This window comes from Echinops telfairi, unplaced genomic scaffold (assembly GCF_000313985.2).
Source record: "Echinops telfairi isolate 266 unplaced genomic scaffold, ASM31398v2 ScPeMD7_7467;HRSCAF=8505_1, whole genome shotgun sequence".
Taxonomy (NCBI): Eukaryota; Metazoa; Chordata; class Mammalia; order Afrosoricida; family Tenrecidae; genus Echinops; species Echinops telfairi.
In genome coordinates, this window is record NW_022111368.1 from 8,868,488 (window position 1) to 8,887,989 (window position 19,502).

The 19,502-nt window shown below is 39.7% G+C and overlaps 2 protein-coding genes across 4 annotated transcripts in view; one reads left to right on the plus strand and one right to left on the minus strand.

The window, feature by feature from the left end:
- Positions 1-594: 594 nt before the first annotated feature.
- The window catches only part of ARHGEF7 (Rho guanine nucleotide exchange factor 7), a 106,091-nt gene continuing 87,183 nt past the window's right edge, over positions 595-19,502 (plus strand). For all 3 annotated transcript variants that reach the window (XR_006679461.1, XM_004704306.3, XM_045283932.1), the window contains exons 1-3: positions 595-679; positions 4,031-4,161; positions 13,085-13,286. Coding sequence is in view for 2 of the 3 variants with exons in the window: in XM_004704306.3 (XP_004704363.2) it covers positions 13,088-13,286 (199 nt within the window). In the remaining variant the exon portion in view is untranslated. The remainder of the gene's footprint in view (positions 680-4,030; positions 4,162-13,084; positions 13,287-19,502) is intronic.
- LOC101641934 (40S ribosomal protein S23-like) lies at positions 16,572-17,003 on the minus strand. Its single transcript, XM_045283933.1, has one exon. It carries the CDS (start codon positions 17,001-17,003, stop codon positions 16,572-16,574), a length of 432 nt encoding a protein of 143 aa, XP_045139868.1.

Genomic DNA, 19,502 nt, shown 5'->3' on the forward strand with positions numbered 1-19,502 from the left:
ATGGTAGAATACAGTATGATGGGGAGAGAGGTGATAGACCTGGAGAACCTAGGGACCAGACATCAAAGATTTTATCCACGGTTTTAGATTTTTTTGAATAAAGGGCCATAAGAAGTCATTCCTGGTTGCCGACAAGGGTTGAGGAATTTAGAATGATGGAATCCAGTAAGCTGATTACTAGCTTTGGAATGGACGATCATTTTGCCTTTCCCCTGAATAGAAAAGAAGAGCACTGTGGAGTCCTTACCCTGATCGAAAGAGAGCAGAATTGCCGAACTTTACCACCGACCATTTATGGGGTACCAGCAGCGTATTAAACCTTCATAAACTGTATAAAAAAGCACATGCATCACTCGGATTGTAAAGATGGCGAGAGTAGAGCTGAGTCATTGGTGTCAGGAAAGGAATGTAAGGCCAGCAGATTAAAATGGATTCAGTACTGTCAAGCCGAGCTCACTCGCTTCTCACTCTGTCAGATTTCGCCTTTGTCTTTATAGTTCTGTACTGAGAATCCTGAACGTATGGGAGAACTTCATCTATCCGACACCCAACAGAAGACTCTACTAATTTTGCTTGTGTAATTTTTCCTTTCAGACGTTTGATGCAAATGATTTGTATCAGGGGCAGAATTTTAACAAGGTCCTCAGTTCCTTAGTGACTCTAAATAAAGTAACAGCAGGTAAGACTCTTTTTTTTTTCAAATCTCACATCAGGGGTGGGAAGACAAAGGGAGAATACCTTTCGTTTCCTACTAACCAGGCTAGCCCATCATTACTGAATTCTTAAAAATAGGCTTCTATTGTAGTAACTCTTTGATTGTTGCTTTTGCTCCCTCCTCCCGCATTAGAGCAAAAAAGTTTCTGGAGAGGGCCTGTGATAGATATCAAGCTCTCCTTCCTGTAGGCATGGCGATTTCTCTCGAATAATCGTGTAACAGAGTAACAGTGCTTTGTCCACATGGGAAGAACCACAGGCTGTCTTACAACCAGAACTACCTGCGTATGAGCTTTTATGTTAGGAATTTGTCTCCAGTAAGTTTTTGAGATGAGATCATGACGGCATTGGCCAATGAATTGCTTCTGTAAAGTAAACATCTACCTGACCAAGGTTTCCTGACACCTGTGAGGGCACCTCGGGGGTATTGTGATGTGCTCCCTAAATGGAGATGGGGAAAGACTCCCCTTGCCTCATTCCACTGACTCTTAGGCCAGGATGCGGTGATGAGCTTTTATAGTCATTAGCTACAGTGAGACTCTCAGAGCAGTCCTTAGCTTTTCTGGCGGATCCCTAAAATTTGCATCTTAGATCACTGCGCGAGTCAAAAAGAAGGAACTTATTAACTACGTCTTAAAGCAATCCGTCCCCGTTTACCTGTACAGATTTTAAATTTAGGATTTATGCAGAAGCTTAGCATTTAAATCTTTTGAATAGGAAACCCTTTAAGCTTACTTTATTTATTCTCTTTTCAGTTTCATCTTGGTGCTTGAAATGTATTGTAGAATCCCTGGCTTGGGCACTCCTTTCCTTTGTGGAGGGGATGACCTGCCATCTTACAGCGCATGCTTTGCTTTGGGTGGCCATCGGGTACACTACTGCCTAACCCAGGGGTCCTCAAACTTTTTAAACAGGGGCCAGTTCACTGTCCCTCAGACCGTTGGAGGGCCGGACAATAGTTTAAAAACACTATGAAGGAAGGAGAGGGATGATTACATTTCTAAAGATATAAAAAGGTAGATAGAAGTAATTAAAATCGTCACATCATTGAATGATGCTTTGCAAATGAGTGTGATATTTCATAAAGGTGAAATACAAAAAGATTGGGGAGATGCGCAGGATTTGGCATATTTACTTTCCATAACCACATGTGCTAGCTATCTAAAACCTGCGGAAATACCCATCTCTGCCAGAAAGTTTTGAATGAGATATTAACATAAGCTCTGGCAGACAGAAAAAGGAATATCATAGGTACATAAATCTATAGATAATTCTTACACTCGAACTCTACCGTCATTTGCTCTTCGGGAGAAAACATGACATTTGAATTTCACTTTAGATGCTTTCCCCGCCTGCATTTTAAGTAGAGGTGCTGATTAGTGAAAACCACGGTCCGAGGCGAACAGTAAGAAAGAATAATGCTGAGAATTGTAATTCATAAACTAGGTAGTATCGTGAATAAGGTAGGAGTCCTGTCATTGATATTTAAACAATGGAGAGGGAAAGAAGCCAGCATCAAAGGTATCTTGGGCACATCTTATGTAAGAGTGTTTTTCATGCATCTATGATGCCTATTTTATATACATTGTAAGTAAAATATATACCATTAGTCCTTATAAAAGCACGCTGCGCATATTCTCCCCCAGCTCTTAAACCAAAGAGTGCACTCTCAGCTGGAGAAACTTCGCTTGCCTCCTTGATCTCAGGTTTTATTTTTGTGCTGTGGAAACAATGACGTTTCTTCCCCCAGATTTCCGTTCAGTGACCGATTTCACAATCAGATGATTTCAGCTGTTGCCTCCAGGGTTGTTGCAGGCTTTAATGAATGCTTTCTCCCGTGCTTTACTTATTCAGAAATCCAGTTGTGTTCTCTAAAATAGAGTATGGATGCCTATTTGCCATTTAATTGGACAGAAGCAAGACTGATGATGTAAAAGTCTTCAGTACATCTTGATTTTACTTACAAAGTCCCTGGGGGAGCTAAGGCATTTCCGAGAGAGTTGGGGTAGCAGAGTACCATAGGGACATGGCCACTGTGACAAAATCTCTGTGATAGTCTTTTTTCGTAGCTGGCTTTGTATTTGTGATAGTATAAAGCTGGTTAAATTCACATAACCTCTGTCATTATCGAGTTAAAAAGTACCGAAATGGAACCTTAGAATTGTAGGAAGACTCGTTAGAGATAACCTGATAGCAGACTGTTGTGTGAAAGCAGAATTTCTAGGAAGCAGCGGGATTGATTCGAGATTCATGTTCTCTTTATATATTGTACCCCTGCTTAGCTCTGGGCCAGGTGAGCGATGAGGGAATATATACCTTGAGTTGCTGTAAAGTCAGCTATTAAAGAAAAGCCGGAAATGTAGGATTTTCTGTGGACTCTTCAGACTTTTCAATGTTGACAACGAATTTCAAACATTTACAAGACACTTTATGAACCCATTCAAACATGCCAACTAGAAAAATCTGACCTGGATCTGATCCAGTGAAGAAGTCCTTTTGTAGAGAACCCCCTATCAGCTTAGAAATTGCTGGAGACAATTTGGAAGAATAGTTTCCCAAAGGAGGGTGGGGGATGGGGGTGGAATTGACTTCTCTATTTATTTGGTTTTTTTAATTCTAAGAAGTAAGTTGCCAACCTTTCCTTGTTGGTTCACCTTAGTGGGGTATCTATTCCTGGAGGGAATTCGTAGAGGGGAGTAATGGGTCCTTTCAATATGTTTTCTTTGACCGTTTCAACAACATTGTGGGGTAAGTAGCGCTTATGTCACCTTCATGTTGAGAAAATACTGAAAAGGTTCTCTCTGACTGAAAAATATGAGTGTTCTTTTGTTTTAAATGAGGATCATGTTGCAAAATGAGGATTGTGTTCTTATTTATCTCATGAAGTACAACCTTGGAAAAATGGGTAGATGGTGATGATGTATTGAGCATTATTTTTTTTCCTGTTAAATCAATGAATTTGAGAGGTTTATTTTTTTCCAGGTGAAGAGGGATGCTAAAACAATTAAAACATTTCATAAGTAAAGTACTTTGTGAGTATATTAAAAAAGTAAACATTTAGAAAACTATACCAGAAGAGAACTAGTCAACAGTTATCGCTTAATAATTTGTGGAAAGGTAGTTGGGGAATGAATGCAAGTCATTTATACAGTAGACAAAGAATTTGTCCTTTGTTGGCTGCATCAATGGCCTCCTTTGTTCCGGTCCCTTGGTGGATCCCTCTATGGCTGCCCTATTTTAAAGTCTAGTGCATATCGGGAGTGCATGCTGTCAGGCATATTCAGCTTTCTTTTTTCTGTGTGCACGACCTTTCCAGACATTGGACTAGGAAGTGATTCTGTATGTGCTCGGCCCTCATCTCATCGAATAAAATCTTTTGATTCCCTTGGATCCCAGTCTTTACACAGCCGGACTTCAAAATTGTTCCAGGGCCAGTATCGAAGTTTGGTAAGTTTGATATACTTTGTTACTTAAAATATATTTTGAGGGGAATGAATGTTGTGTATTTATCTTGGAAAGTTTATAGACCTCTAAACAGTGTTAAAAACTAGAAGATGATTAGCTTTTGCCTCCATTAACCCTTTCATGTGGTTTGGGGTTTGGTTGTTACCACATTATGCAGTTATTATGTTTAATGGTTTCTGAGACACTCTTTAAGGGAGATTTTATTTTAATATTCATTAATTTGTTTATAGTGATGTATGCTTTAAAGTACTTCCATGGTGATATGCATAGTGTTTTCTTGTGTACCACACACGATTGAGAAATATGAAGCATGTATGTAAAAGTACTTGGAAGGATGGGAATAAGACATACATGGGGGTAAGAAAGAAATATGTGGGGATAAGAAGTACACATATACAAAAAAAGAAGTGTACATGTAAAACATCTTAGAAGTATAAAGAAGGAATGGTTAAGCTAAAGATCTCAAGGTAGCTTTATTTTTCCCTCATTGGGAACATGCCTAGAGGACATTAAGTCAGGCTGTTTTTTCTAGAAGAGGAAATTCTTTATAATATCTGGTAGTAAAGTAGGGAAAGAAAAGTAAAAAGCATCCTAAAAAACGGAGAACATTTTATTTGTGAATCCTCCAGGTGTATAATGGATTATAAATGATAATTGTAACATTGTGAGTAATGAGAGGCTAGATGGTCCCCATTTTAATTCTGATAAATCCATCGTAAGTTGGATCTCACTTTATTATTTAACATTCATTATTTTTGCCTTGTATTAGCAGTGTCTTTATACATCTGGCCTTTACTTGTATTTGGGGGTTGGAAACATTACGTTAAAAACTTTAACATCAACACATTATACACAGCAACATTGTATGAAGTGCTAACAATAACAAATTAAAACAGATGCTCTTAAATGCTGTTTATTATAACTCAAATACATTGCAAGTCGAGGTTCACTTGCAGTGTACCGTAGAGGAATTGAAAATTAGAATCTAGGAAAAGAATAAGCGCTAAGTAGAGGAAATATGGAAAGGTGATCACACCATCTAACATGCCTTAGACTGCTTCCATTTGCCATTTCAAACACCCAGGTCTTCTCTTGAGCTTAAAGGGTGATTAACACTTATTTTGATTAGTTGCCAATGGTTTGACTTCCTTTTCATGCAGCATTTAAAAAAAATCTTTCTTTTTCAACTTTTCATTGCGGATTAAATGAAGATTTACAAAGCCAATCAGTTTTCCATTCAACAATTGTGTCATGTATTTATTACAATCCCGACAATATATCATCACATATCCAACTTAATCCTGTTTCCGTTTCTTCTTCTTTCCTAACCTTTCTGAACTTTGACCTTGGATAAATGCTTCCCTTTTGATCTCAAATGGTTGAGTATTTTAAGGTGTACATATAGTGTTCTTCATGGCATAGTAGTTACGTTTTGGGTTGTAATCCACAAGGTCAGCAATTCGAAGCCACCAGTGGCTCTGTGGGACAAAGAGGAGGCTTTCTGCTCTCATGGAGTGACAGTGGAAACTCACAGGGGGCAGTTCTACCCTGTGCTATAGGGTCACTTGGGTTTGGCATTGATTCCATGGCAGGGTGTTTTTTTGGTAGAATAGATATGTGTTGCTTGGGTACAGATGGAGCTGTGGGAGTAAGGTTCCTTTCCAGACCTGAAATGTCACCTAACAGCTGTAGCCTCAAAGGTTCCACCAGTCTTTCTCCGAACAGGAAGCTTGTTCTCTTTATTAGTTTGAGTTTTCTCCTACCTTTTTTTAACTGCCATAGGAATTTATTTCATAATTATGAAACAACAGTATTATTTAATACTGTTAATAAAGATCTAAAATGAGTGTCAATCTTAAGTTATATCCATTTTTTATTATTATTTATTTATAATTTAAGCTTTTGATTTTGCGATCCTTATAGGTTGAGACGCATGTGTAAGAACTAATGTAGGAGGATCCTGTGTATCCGTTACCCAGTTATCATCAGTGGTTACATCATAGGTAATTATGGTACAACATGACAACTAAGCTATATGAAGTGTCCCCCCATGGGATTCTTTTTCCCCATTGTTCCCCATTTTTATTCTCCTCTATTCAGAACTTTCTAATGAGACTCCTTTCAGAATAGTTAGTAGTGGTAGCTGAGCATCACAGTTCTTCTGGCTTCAGGGTCACAGAGACTGGTGGTTGTGTGGTCTGTTAGCCCACTGAAGGAATTGTTTCCATGTGTCTTCTATCCTCCAGTCAGGGAGAGACCAATAGGTGCCCCTCACAAACTTTTAAGGTAGCATCACCACTTAGGAAAGTAGAATGTAGACGATTGTCTTTGTTGGCTTTGTTATTCCAGCTGACATGGTATTGAACACCCTGGCCCAGCATTTCATTCCTTCAAGGTATATATTCTTGAATATATTTGCAGCAAAGATAAATACCCACGTACAAGTATCTTCTGTTAAACCTATTACATAAAAACTATAACATTGACAAGTTATGGGTGAGTTTAGCCCCACTCTCCCTCCCACACCTATTTGACCCTCGTGCTATTCAAACATCTATTTGTGCATCTTCGTTATTGCAGGATTGGGTATATAAGAATATTTACTCTACTGCCTCTTACTCTTGCCCTCCTCCCGGTATCTACCCCTGCTTTCATCAATTTGGACTTCTCTCTTACTCTATATCACCCTCTACACCTAGGTGAGCACGTGTCTACTCACTAGCAAATAGCCCCACTTCCCCTTCCACCATCAAAGAGTGTTTCATTTAGAGTAAAAACCTTTTCTTGACTTTTTTACAGTAGTGATCTCATATAATACTTGGCTTTTTGAACTGACATTTCATATACATTAATGGTCCCCCAGGTCCATCCATGTTATGAGGTGTTTTGCAAATTCATCACTATTCTGTAACTTTGCATAGTGTTTCACTGTGTGTATCCACGCCCCCAGTGCCAGCAATGTTGGTTGTTTGCCTTTGTGAATACTGCCGCGATGAGCATGGATGTGTATGTATGTATTTGTGTCATGACTCGGTTTTCTCAGCTATATACCAGCTAGAAGAATTCTTTTTGAGGACGTACTACATATACCATTTTCCATAGTGGATGCTCCATCTTACACTCTGACCAGCAGTCTGTGAGGTTTCCGATCTCTCCAAACCCTAGCTGACGTTGCGATTAATTCTGGGTTAAGGTGATCTGGTGTTGCTAGGGCTCCTGATCTCTAATCATGGTGCCTGTGGGGTCTGATGCTTTTGGAAGGAAGGTACCTGTGATGAGTACTTTCCTGGATCTGCCCTCAGGTCCGCTTGTTGTTGGCAGGGCGCCCACTCAGTCCTTTGTGGTACATGGGGGTGGGGACTCTGAGTTATAGGTAGTTCCCCATTGCAAAGCTTTTCAAGCACCTCCTTCCTAATATATGGAGACTTGAAACAAAAACAACAAAGCACAAAGCAAACTAGCCAGTCCACTTGCTTATTTTTACTGTCCAGAAGACTTTTGTGACTGTCTTTGAATTAAGTTCAGACTTTTAGGATATATTTAATGGGAACTTCAGAGAAAAGGGATTCTTTGCTGCCTTAATCTGGGGTTGGAAGTCTAATTCATGTATTATAGTTTCTTGACTAATGACGTTTATCATGTTACTTTTATTTTTTAATACTTTATTTCCCGTGTTTTATCACTATTAAATTGTTCTCAATCTCTAATAATTCTTTTCTTAAAATTGACTTTATCCAATAATATTTTACATACTCTTTGTGCTTATACTTTGTATGTTGTAACTTCTTTTTCATTCTTTTTTTAACCCATTTGTGAAGTAACTCTTGTAGAACGTGTATAGTTGGTTGGTTCTTGTTTTTTCACTCAGTCTCTGCCTTTTAAGGTGTTTAGTACAGTTGCTTGTAATGCAGTTACTGCTGCATCTGGCTGGCTTTAAGTCTGCCATTCTGATATTTGTTCCTTTTTGTCATGTCTATATTTCATTGTTTATTGGCTTCTTTAGGAGCCCTGGTGGTGGACTGGTTACATGTTGGGCTGGGATCCTCATGGTTGGCAGTTCAAAACTACCAGCACCTCTGTGGGAAAAAGACTGTTCTCTCTACTCCCCTAAACAGTTACAATGTCTAGGAAACCCAAGGGAGGGGGGGGCGTCAGTATTGACTCCATGGGAGTGAGGGCTTTTTTTGGTTGTTGGCTTCTTTTGACTAATTGAATAAATGCCCTTGTATGTTATCCACACACACCCTCATTATCTTTTTTAGCTGTATTTTTTCCTACTATTATTTGAGCAGTTGCACAAGGGATTACTCTAAAAGCTGATTGCCATGAAGTCCTTTCTGACTCATGGCGCCCCTCCCTGTCCAACAGAGTAGAACTGCTCCATGGGATTGTTGAGGCTATGAATCTTTGCAGAAGCAGTGGCCTCATATTTCTCCCATGGGTTCTAAGTTGACCTGTTGCACCTAAACTGACCTCAGCAGCCCAACACTTAATCCATGGTGCCCCCAGAGCTCCTGGGACTGTAATATGCATCTTTCATTTATCACAGTGTATTTACAGGTATACTTATCAGCTGTGTTATCTGACAATTGCCACTTACAATAGTGAAAAATCCCGATCAGACTGTTTTGTATATTAATGATATAAATGAACACTACTTCCCTGATCAGCTCACCCAATATGCACATAGAAGTAGAAAGGAAGTATTTTTTAGAATTCATAGTATTTTCCTGCCTGAGCAGAGCAGAGGGGGAGCTAGAGTTTGGCAGGAGGAAATAGGATGCTACTGGTCAGTCCTGGGTCCCCACCGGGGCCTGAGACTAGGGCAACAGCAGCTGGCATTGGCAGTGGCAGTCTCCTCCGGCTACATTAAGGGGGAAGGAGAATTCAACTTTACACCTGTCTGAGGATGGTTTCTGTGAGGCAGAGGTCAGCTATACCTCTCACCTCCCATCTTCTTTATTCTGACAGCAACCTTCCCTCCCATTGCACTCTACTTCTCTGCTGGGTTCCATAATCTGTTGAAATGGCCACTTAGAAATCTCAGGCAATATTCAGAACTCTAGGGCTTAATTAACCCCTGTAGTTGATAAGGGTTAAAAGGAGGTTAACAGGTTACAAGTCAGCATCAGAAATGTTAAGGGTGCAGTTGTTTAGTCTTTAGTATTTGTGTACTTCTGCCTGGTCCTTCGCCTTTATCAACCCTGCTCAGGCGAATGCTATAAAGCTCCTTTTGTGCTAATAAGTGCCCAAAGGATGCTTCATTCTGCAGACCAGCCTCCTACCCAAAGGCACTCAGTTTTACTCCTGTGGGCCGAGAAGTCGGGCTGTCTGTCTCATCGTCACTGCTGCGCTGCTGCTACCTCTAGTGCTTCTGCGGCTGCTGCCTTCTCTGCACAGCGATCCTGATGGGTTACATTTTTGACTCTTCCTTTGTGATTGTGAGAGTCTCTCTTCTTGCCTCACAGGCAGCTCATTTTATGACATAAATAGCCCCATTTTCATGGCCTCATCCAGTCATTTTGTGGGAGTTATAAAGATGATGGAGAGAAGAGCCATCCCAGTAATTTCCTTTCGTAGCAGTCACTTTTCTCCCACTCTATGAGGGACCCACCCTCTAAAGAAGTGGGTCTCAACTTTCCTAATGCTGCGACCCTTTCACACAGTTCCTCATGTGGTGGTGACCCCCCAACCATAGCATTATTTTCATTGCTACTTCATAACTATCATTTTGCTACTGTTATAAATTGAGCGACTCCTGTGAAAGGGTTGTTAAACCCCCAAAGGGGTCGCGTCCCACAGGTTGAGAACCGCTGCTCTAAAGGGATTCCTTTCAGAGCCAGTTGGTAGTAGTTGGTTCTTTTGGTCTTGGGCTTGTGGAAAATGATGGTCATTAAACCCTTGGACAGTTGTTTCCGTAGGTCTCTGATTGTCAGTACTCTTCTCTGGAGAGGCCAGGGACCAGTAGTTGCTCCTGGATGGCCGCTCAGCTTTTCAGACCCAGTCACTGCTCTCCAAAGGAGGAGCTGGAACGCTGTCGTTTGGGACCAGTCATTCTCACTTACCTTGTGATGGGTCCCGAGATGAAAGTTCTGAGCCCCCAGGTGCAGTTGACTCCTTCTGTTCAGGTGTTTGGTTATGCCCGAGAAGCTTATTTATTATTGTTGTTTGTTTGTTTCTTTTTTTATTTTAATTTTTTACATTTTGAAGGGCACCTAATTCACATATCATACAATTCAGTAGTTCAATTGTTCAGTCATATCAAGAATTGTACAATCATTACTACAGTTAATGTTAGAACTCTGAAAAATTTTTGTCTTTTCCCCATGTATGCTTTACCACAGATAGATTTGATCAAAGGTAAATACACATGTATAAAAATCTTATGTCAAATTTGTACGTGTTCATTGAGTATAGTCACACTCTCCCTCCCACAACCTGTATGTTTATCCATGTGTCTACTCAGATTAGCCTCTGACTATCCATGTGTCCACTCATATAGGTCATCGTTTTTTGCAGGTTTATGTCAATAACAGTATTTTCCTCTCCCGACTTAACCTCTTACGTTCCTCCCAGTGCCTTTCAGTACTTCCTTACGTGACTAACCTCCCTCTTATTGTATATTGCCTTCTCCTTCACACTCGTTAGTATGGTCTACCTTCAGGTGAATAATATATATCTCCTCTCGTTTCCACGCCTGGTGACCATCATTGCTTTTAAAGGATATTTCTTGTTGGATACAGAACTTCTGGGTTAACACTGCTCCAGCACAAAAAGGTGACATTCATTAACCCATTGACTTCCACTGTTTCCACTGAGAAGTGAGCACTTGTCACGACTTTGTTTCATTTGGCGTGTAGTTTTCTGCCCACGAGTTGACTTTTCATATTTCTTCTTGTCTTTGGTTTTCAGCCGAGTAGTGATGTACCTAGTAAAATAATTTGTGTTTACTTTGTTTAGACTGTGTTGAGCTTCTTGTAGTTCTGTGTTGCTGCTTATCACCGAGGTTTCAAAAGTTTTACCAAGTCAGGCATTTTCCCTCCGCCAGTCTTAGCTTCTTGGAGTCAGTTGTTAGATGTGCTGCACAGATCTTGGAAGCTGTGTTGTTGTATTCGTATTTTTAGGAATTCCTGGATAATTTTAATTCACTTCCTTCAAGTTCATTTACAGTTGACCCTTAAGCAGCCTGAGTTTGAACTGCACAGGTCCACTGATCAGTGGTGGCTTTGTTAGATGCTCTGTGGCACTAGTTATTTTTGCTTGAGTATCTCATCCCTCTGGTAAATTGCATGTCCTAATAAGTGGTTTTTGCGTGTGCAGTTTTTAAATGTTTTTCGTCGTGCTTAGTGCAGTACTGTAAACGTGAATAATGCTTTCGGTTTTTCTTAAGAAGTACCACCAGTAATGATGGAAATACTTCTGGGAAGCAGTCATGATATTATGAAAAAAGGAAGAAGTGCTTGATATGTTACATAAGATGGTAACTCTTTATGAGAGTAGAAAGTCTCATCCTACTCAAGAGCAGAGATGGTTTCAAACTACTGACTTAATGGTGAGCAGCGCAGTTAGTCGCCCACTCTGCCACCAGTGCTCCCGAGGTAATAGAAGACAAAACCTCCATTACCCAAGAAAACCCCAAGGTTGTCTCCAAAACCAAGGACAAAAGGCTTAATTATTCTTCGTAAGGCCATTCTTTCCAAGCCAAAACCAAACTCGCTGCCACTGAGTGGATGCCAGCTCACTGCCTCCCTCTAGGACAGAGCTGCCCTCCTGAGTCTCTGAGACTGTAGCTCTTTGTGGGAGTAGAGAGCCTCCTCTTCTCCCTTGGGGCAGCTGGTGGTTTCTGATGGCTGACATGGCAATAGGCAACTCAATGCATAGCCGTTATGCCACCAGGGCTCCTTCTAGGCAGTTCTCTACTGTAAAATAAAATAAAAACCAAACTCATTGCCATTGAGTCCTCTCAACTTTCCCTGACCCTGTAGAACAGAATAGAGCTGCCTCTGTCAATTTCCAAAGACGGTAAATCTTTACAGGAGTGAAGAGTCTCCGGGGAGGGAGGGGATAAAATGAGCGATGCCAAGGGCTCGAGTGAAGAGCAGTTGTTTTGAGAATGTTGAGGGCAACATGTACTTTACACAATTGATGTATGTATGGATTGTGATAAGAGTTGTATGAGTCCCCAATACAATGATTAAAAAATAAAATAAAACTAACAGTGGAAAACAAGGAGTCAAAAGTCTCATCTTTCTTCTGCAGAATGACTCGTGGGCTCAAACCGCTGCTCCCTGTGTTAGCAGCTCACAGTGTAACCCACTGCAGTACCAGGGCTGCGGTGGGAGCAAATTTAAAAGTGTTTTATAATTTAAGATATATGTCTCCTGGACAGAATGAAACCTATAGACTTACTTACAGGTTTGTTTAAAGATGTGTGCACAGTTATTTTGAATGCAGCACTGTCTTGTAATAGAAATATATGGAAATAACCTAAAAGTTCATTAATGGGGAACTGGCTAAATAATGTGTGACATAGTCGTACAATGTAATATTAATTATTTAAGATGAAAGTGTATTAGTACTGATAGAAAAATGACCAGAATATGTTAGCTGTGAAAATAAATTGTACAAAAGTCTATATAAATATATATATGAAAATTGTATGTATTTAAAAGGTCGTAAAAAAGTCAGAAGATCTATTAGGCCATTAGAAGGTTTCCTCTGTAGCGTGGAATGGTAATAGTTTTGGTGTCAGTGGGAACAGGGCACTTTAACGTGTTTAAACATTTTTCTGCCTTTTGAATTTTTCGGCCAATTAGACTGGTTTTATAATATTAAAATATAATCAAATTATTTGATAGTGAGCTGGTCTGTACTTCATGGATTTCTCACCCCCCTTATCTTTTAGGACATGACTGATAATAGCAACAATCAGCTGATAGTAAGAGCAAAGTTTAATTTCCAGCAGACAAATGAAGACGAGCTTTCTTTCACAAAAGGAGATATCATCCACGTTACTCGGGTGGAAGAAGGGGGCTGGTGGGAGGGCACTCACAATGGCAAGACTGGCTGGTTCCCCAGCAACTACGTTCGAGAAATCAAATCAAGTGGTAAGTATTCCAATGTGGCATGCTTGTAGAGCTGATAAATTATTCAGAGCCTTCTATAGTATTTTGAAATGGAATCGTGGTTTGGGGTGCCTTTTTTAATTGATGTTAGCTATGGTTCATATTATGAAATGAAGAGTTTTTTTGCAATGCTTTGTCGAATCTGTGATGTTTGGAAATGAGTTCTCAATAGACATCTGTTTATAAAATGCTTATACTATTTACTTGATATTATATATGGCATACTTTTTTGTATACTGGGTAGTCATTCATGAAGTCAATGAATCATTATTAAAAGGTGCTGTGCACAGAGACTGCTGCATTTCTTTGAATACAAAGATATCGTTGGAGCCTTCAAGGAGATTACATTGGATTCCTGTGTGTGTATGTATGTGAAGGCTTCAAAAGGTTAATGAACAAAACATGCAATTACGAAAGAATTGAATTTTGCCACATTCTTCTTGAAGCCCTCTCATGCACCCTTAGTTTTTATGTAGAAGAAGCAAATTACGTTTTTTACAGATCGGGTCTAAAGGAGTGCCAGGAAAGAAATGGTGTCAAGATTTGTAAAATGAGTCTCATAACAGTATTCATGTATTTTTTCTTTATTTGAAAAGTATATATCTGTGCAACATAGGTTTTCTAATTCTACGTGGTGAAGGGTAAGCTGTTATTAATAATAGCTAATAAAATGTGAAAAGAACATGATTTAAATTCATAGCACTGTTTTGTGACATGGGTAAACTAACCTCAGAACCTCAAGAGATACTTTTCCTGTAAGGTGAAGGTAATAGTACCTGATTTGTAGAAGCTGTGTGGGGATTCAGTTAAGGTTTGTAAAACATGTAGTTCAGTGTCTGGCACAAAATAAGAGCAGGTAAAAAGTGCTCTGACGGCATTATTGGTTAAACACTGGGTTGCTAATCACAAGTTGGTGGTCCAAAGCGGCTCTGGGACCAGGATGAGCTTTCCTACTCCCATAGGCTTCAGAAACCAGCAGCAGCAATTCTGCTCTGCGCCTGTAGGGTCACTCTGAACCTGGAATCCACTCAGTGGCAGCACGAGTATGTATTGTTGTTGTTTGTAATGGTTAGTAAATGATGAGGTAGTAGAGAAGGAACCTGTCTGCATTCTCACTGCTTACTCATTAATAATAATAGCTCTGGCTGCTTATGATGTTCTAGTCTCGGGTTTTAACATGTGACTTCAATAAATGTTCATCACCGACCCGATGCAAGTTTTGTTGGGATACAAAGGAGATAAGATATGAGTAAACACGTAATTTTTATAATATATACTATGCGTAATATATAATTTATTTTTGTTAAAAAACATTTTTCTCCATCCAACTTTGGAACCAAATGAACGACAGTAAAATCACGAAGATGGAGGATCAAAATGTTGTCTTTACAGAAAAGTATGTGGACAAATGTGGACTTAATCTAGTAGTGCGTTGGGACTTGCCAGTACTTACCTGGTCATGGTTACTAGAGCAGTTGATTAACCCCAGCAGTCATATACCTGTGTGCGCAAGCAGGCCACTGTAAAGCAGAAGCATGGGGAAGCAGGTAGGTCATAGAACCTAAGCTCAGATGCTTTCTGAAAATCACTGTGTTAGGCTGGGTTGACTAGAGAAACAAACCTGGTGACACTGACATATGTGTAAGAACGAGCTGAATATCAAGAAGTAATCATAATATATCAAGAAAACATTCCAGCCCAGCTTAATTCAAGTCCATGAATCCAATAATAGTCCAAAAGTCCCTCTTCAGACTCATGCGTGATATGCAGTGTTGTAGAATGCAGGAATATCGCAGGCTGCCGGTGGGTGCAAAGTCGTGTGGATCCAGCGTCGTCGATGAACAACATCACAGGGCTCCAGCAACTCTCAGGATGGCCAGCAAGCACACACACACACACACACACACACAGAGAGAGAGACCAGCCTCCAGAGAGCTCTGTATCTCAGTCACTGCTCCAAGTTAGGTCATCAGGGTGCTACCTGATGACAGGCTAAACTCCACCCTACACTTTTGTATATCTTCACGTTGACATGAAGTGTCTAACTACCACAGCTAGGTTGCCTAGAGAAACAAAACCAGTAACACTCATATATATAACATATATATATATAAGAATTTTATGCAAGAAGTAGTGTTCTGTCACGAAGGCAGCCCAGCCTGTTCCATCTTAAGTCCATGGGTCTGCTGCTACCTAGAGCCCTCTTAGGACAAACATAACTGAAGGCCAGCGAAGAGGATGGATTCTCATTTAACTTTAAATTTACAAAGGCCATCACTAGGGTGCAAAAGAATAACAATTCACTGTTTAGATAAGTAACCTCACAGCGTTTTCTTTTTTAAAAAAATTGTTGTTACTGAGAATATATGCAAAATGTGCACTAATACAGCATTTAAAAAAATCATTTTATTGGAGATTCATACAACTCATCACAATCCATACATACTTCTATTGTGTCAATCACATTTGTACATTTGTTGCCATCATCATCATCTCAAAACATTTGCTTTCTACTTGAGCCCTTGGTATCGGCTCCTCATTTCCACCTCCCTCCCTACCCCCCCTCCCTCACAAACCCTTGATAATTTATAAATTATTATTATTTTGTCATGCCTTAAACTGTCTGACTTACCCACTTTTCTGATGTCCATCCCCAGGGAGAGGGTTATATGTAGATCCTTGTCATAGGTTCCCTCTTTTTACCCCACCTTCCCTCCACCCTCCCAGTATCACCACTCTTACCACTGGTCCTGAGGGAGCTGGATTTCCAGTTCCTATCAATACATTTTTTGCATGTAAATTTAGTTCTTCATAGACTTTTTGATGTTGATCCAACATGAAGAAGATATCCGTGAAAAGATAGGGCTTCTTGGTCTCTGGATTGACTTCTGGGTTGATTTTTAACTAGATTTGGATGTTATTTGTTAGTAGTAGTTTGTTTTTTAATATCCTCTTGCTTTTTAACAAATAAGTAGTATCGTAACAATAATACTTTTAATGCCCCACATAGGACCTATGAACTGGGTGTGATAAAGGCAGCTGTAAGAAAAGCCAGCTAGTGAAATATTTAGAAGTGTTTGCTACATAAAGAACTAGTTCACTTTTTATTTCCTTAGATTGTTCTGTGTTTCTGAGTGTGTGTGTGTTTCAAATGTGTATTGTGATTTCATTATCATCGAAGAACTCTTTGTAAGTGACCATATTCCGAATCCATGTTTTTGTTTTTATTTTCTGGCAAAGAAATTTATTACGTGTTCACCATGTAACTTATGATCTTGGCCTTTCCTTCTTGCCTTTGTATAAGGCCAAGAGAGACCCCTTGGCTACTTTGACAACCTTAAAGCGGACTCCAGGAATGTCACCGACGGCATGACCTTTGCGACCAAATCCAGCCACCAGAACTTTATCGGTTTCCTCAATAAAACTCAAGCACCCATCGTTGGGCACGAAGGCTGTGATTTTCTTGCCGTTCTTGATCAGCTGGACATGGACACACTTGCGAATGGCGGAATTTGGTTGTTTGGCTTCCACTCCGACGTTTTTCAATACGATTCCTTTTGCATGGGAAGCGCCTCCGAAGGGGTTGGCTCTCAGAGCTGTGCCCAAATGGGCCTTTTTGTACTGCGGATCGTGCCATTTCTGGTCCCGTCGGTGGCTGCGGAGCTTCCTAGCGGTATGAAGACTACGACACTTGCCCATGTTGGTGGCGCCGCGACTCCCAGCGAAAGAGCCCGAATCCATGTTTTAATATTAAACTGAGACCCCTTTTTTCATTTATTTTTTTAAAATCTAAGAAATACTATGCTTTTCATATTGGTGATCAATCATGTTAAATATCTTTATCTGACAGTGGAAGGAGAGGAATAATCTAAGAGAGGAATAGCTTACTATCTTTGAAATTAGTAAATTTCAGGTCAATTTAATTATTAAATTTCAAGTCAATTTAATTATTAAACTACCTTGATATATTCTAAGGAATTTTTTACTAGCCTAATTTTAAATATGGACATTTGAAAGAGAAAGGAGTCACATTTTTATATTAAGAATAACACTTTGGGATCACCATAACCTTTCATCATTGTATAGGTTCAATAATTTATGTGGTTTCTTATTTTAGAAGGTACCCTTTTGAGAAGTGTGCTTAACACAGTGAAATTAATGCTTTTTTCCCCCTGAAAAACAAAATTTTGCCAAATTCAGAGCATACAGATTTCTTTAATTGGATCATTTTTGTGCTAGTTTCTTATAAAGTAAATCAGTCTGACTTCCTCTAAATTGAAAGTTTTTCTTGTGCATTAGAATTTGATTTTCAGTTACCGTATATACTTGAGTTATTAAGCTGACCTGAATATTAGCCGAGGCACCTAATTTTGCCACCAAAACTGCATTAAAAATGTGTTGAAAAACTCGGCTTATACACAAGTATTTACGGTAAATTTTATTGGAGAAACGGAAACTTACCTAAAAGTGCTATTTTAGGCTATTTATCTCCAGATCTCAATACTTTCCATCAATCATTTTCCTATGGAATATCTGGTAGATTTGCATACCCAACCTTTTGGTTGGCATCTGAGTTTTATAATCACAGTGCTACCATGGCTCCTTTATTGCCCTGAAACAAAAAACAAGCCTGTTGCCCCCGAGTCTTGACTCAAGAGTGACACTCCGTATGGCATGGTAGAAAGGCCCTCAAGGACAGATTAGAATTGCCCCATCAGATTTCAAAGGCATATGGAAGTACACTGCTGCCGTTTTCCATTTTTCTCCCAAGGAGTAGCTGGTAGTACCCTTGGTGAGTATAAATAGCCATTAATTATTTGCCACCTTGTGGTTGGAGATGAAAGTGTTCTTGCCAAACTTCATCATTATACATTTGCACTTATAACCTAATCTGTAGTTTTGTTGCTTGAAATAATCCTCTGAAGACAGATCTTTCCAGAATCTTGTAGAATGATTATTTCTAATGTTTACTGCAAAAGCATTATAATATTACTCCTGAATATAAAATTCCATAGAAGATTTATAATTGTTATTTAGCATTAATATTTTATGTTCAGTAGTCCCTTTTTGGGTATATACAATCCATGGATTCTTGCTGCATTTTATGCACTCAGCCGTATATGTTTTAAGACACTTATGTGTGCACACGCATACAAAGGCACACACAGGGTATCTTCCTAAATTCAGAGGAGCAGGAAAGGAAAGAGAAGCAACAGGCTATTTCTGCAAGTGTAATGATATTGGCTATTGATATTAATAAATGAAACTGGAGGTAGTAAATAGTATGGGGTTATCATCATATTTGGTATGTATTTAAGAAAATGAATGTCATTGAATTGAGCCAAATACTGGTTTGTATATGCAAGTCTGGTTTCGTGTATCTTCAGAAGCGTTCACCGAATTAGAAAACAGTTTCTAATGCATTGACTAATGTCTTCTACGTCTAGATAGCTTATTGTGTGTTCTACAGTAAGCACATTTCTTTGCAGTATTATTTGGGATCCCGACTAGACTAAGAAGATGAGTAATAACCTATGCTTGGCAGTGGTGTCAGCATTACATGGGACTCATACAAATCTTTCATGAACTTTCACTCTACCACTTCCTAGATTTATTGTTTTAAAACTTATTTTCTGATTCTTTGTGACATCATAAAGCAATATATGATTCAAGTTGTATTTTGGGTGCAGCTATGAGTTGAGCTGAGTTGATCACGTGGTGCTAATTGCAAGGGCAGCCATTTGAGCTCCCCAGCAATGCAAGCTGCCCAACCATTTCTGAGGTGAAAGAGGAGGCTTTCAATAAAGTGTTACAGCCTGGGAGCCCCAAGGGGGCAGCTCTGCTATGCCGCCTAGGGTCACTTTGACACAGTTGATTCAGGAGCAAGGAGCTTGACTTGGGTTTTTCAGTTTAGCTCCGATAGTGTTTAAGTAAAAATAACCTGTATGGAAAGGGACAAAGGTAACATGGAGACTTTTGATCCAGCCCTTATTTTGTTTTGGTGTGGTTTTGAGGGTGTGTGTGTTTGTGTGTGTGTTGTGTCTAAATTGCTGAAAGCAACTGGGATAGAGCTGAGTTTGAAGTTGGGCGTCTGAATGCCCTCTTTGACCTCCAGTAATAGAGATTTGTAACAGAGAGCAGGGGTGGTAGTATAAAATGGCAGAAACAAGCATCGGAGACAGGGGTGGGGGTGGGGGT

Excerpts from the sequence above, each read along its gene's own strand:
- LOC101641934 (XM_045283933.1), bottom strand. The coding sequence starts at position 17,003 with ATGGGCAAGTGTCGTAGTCTTCATACCGCTAGGAAGCTCCGCAGCCAC.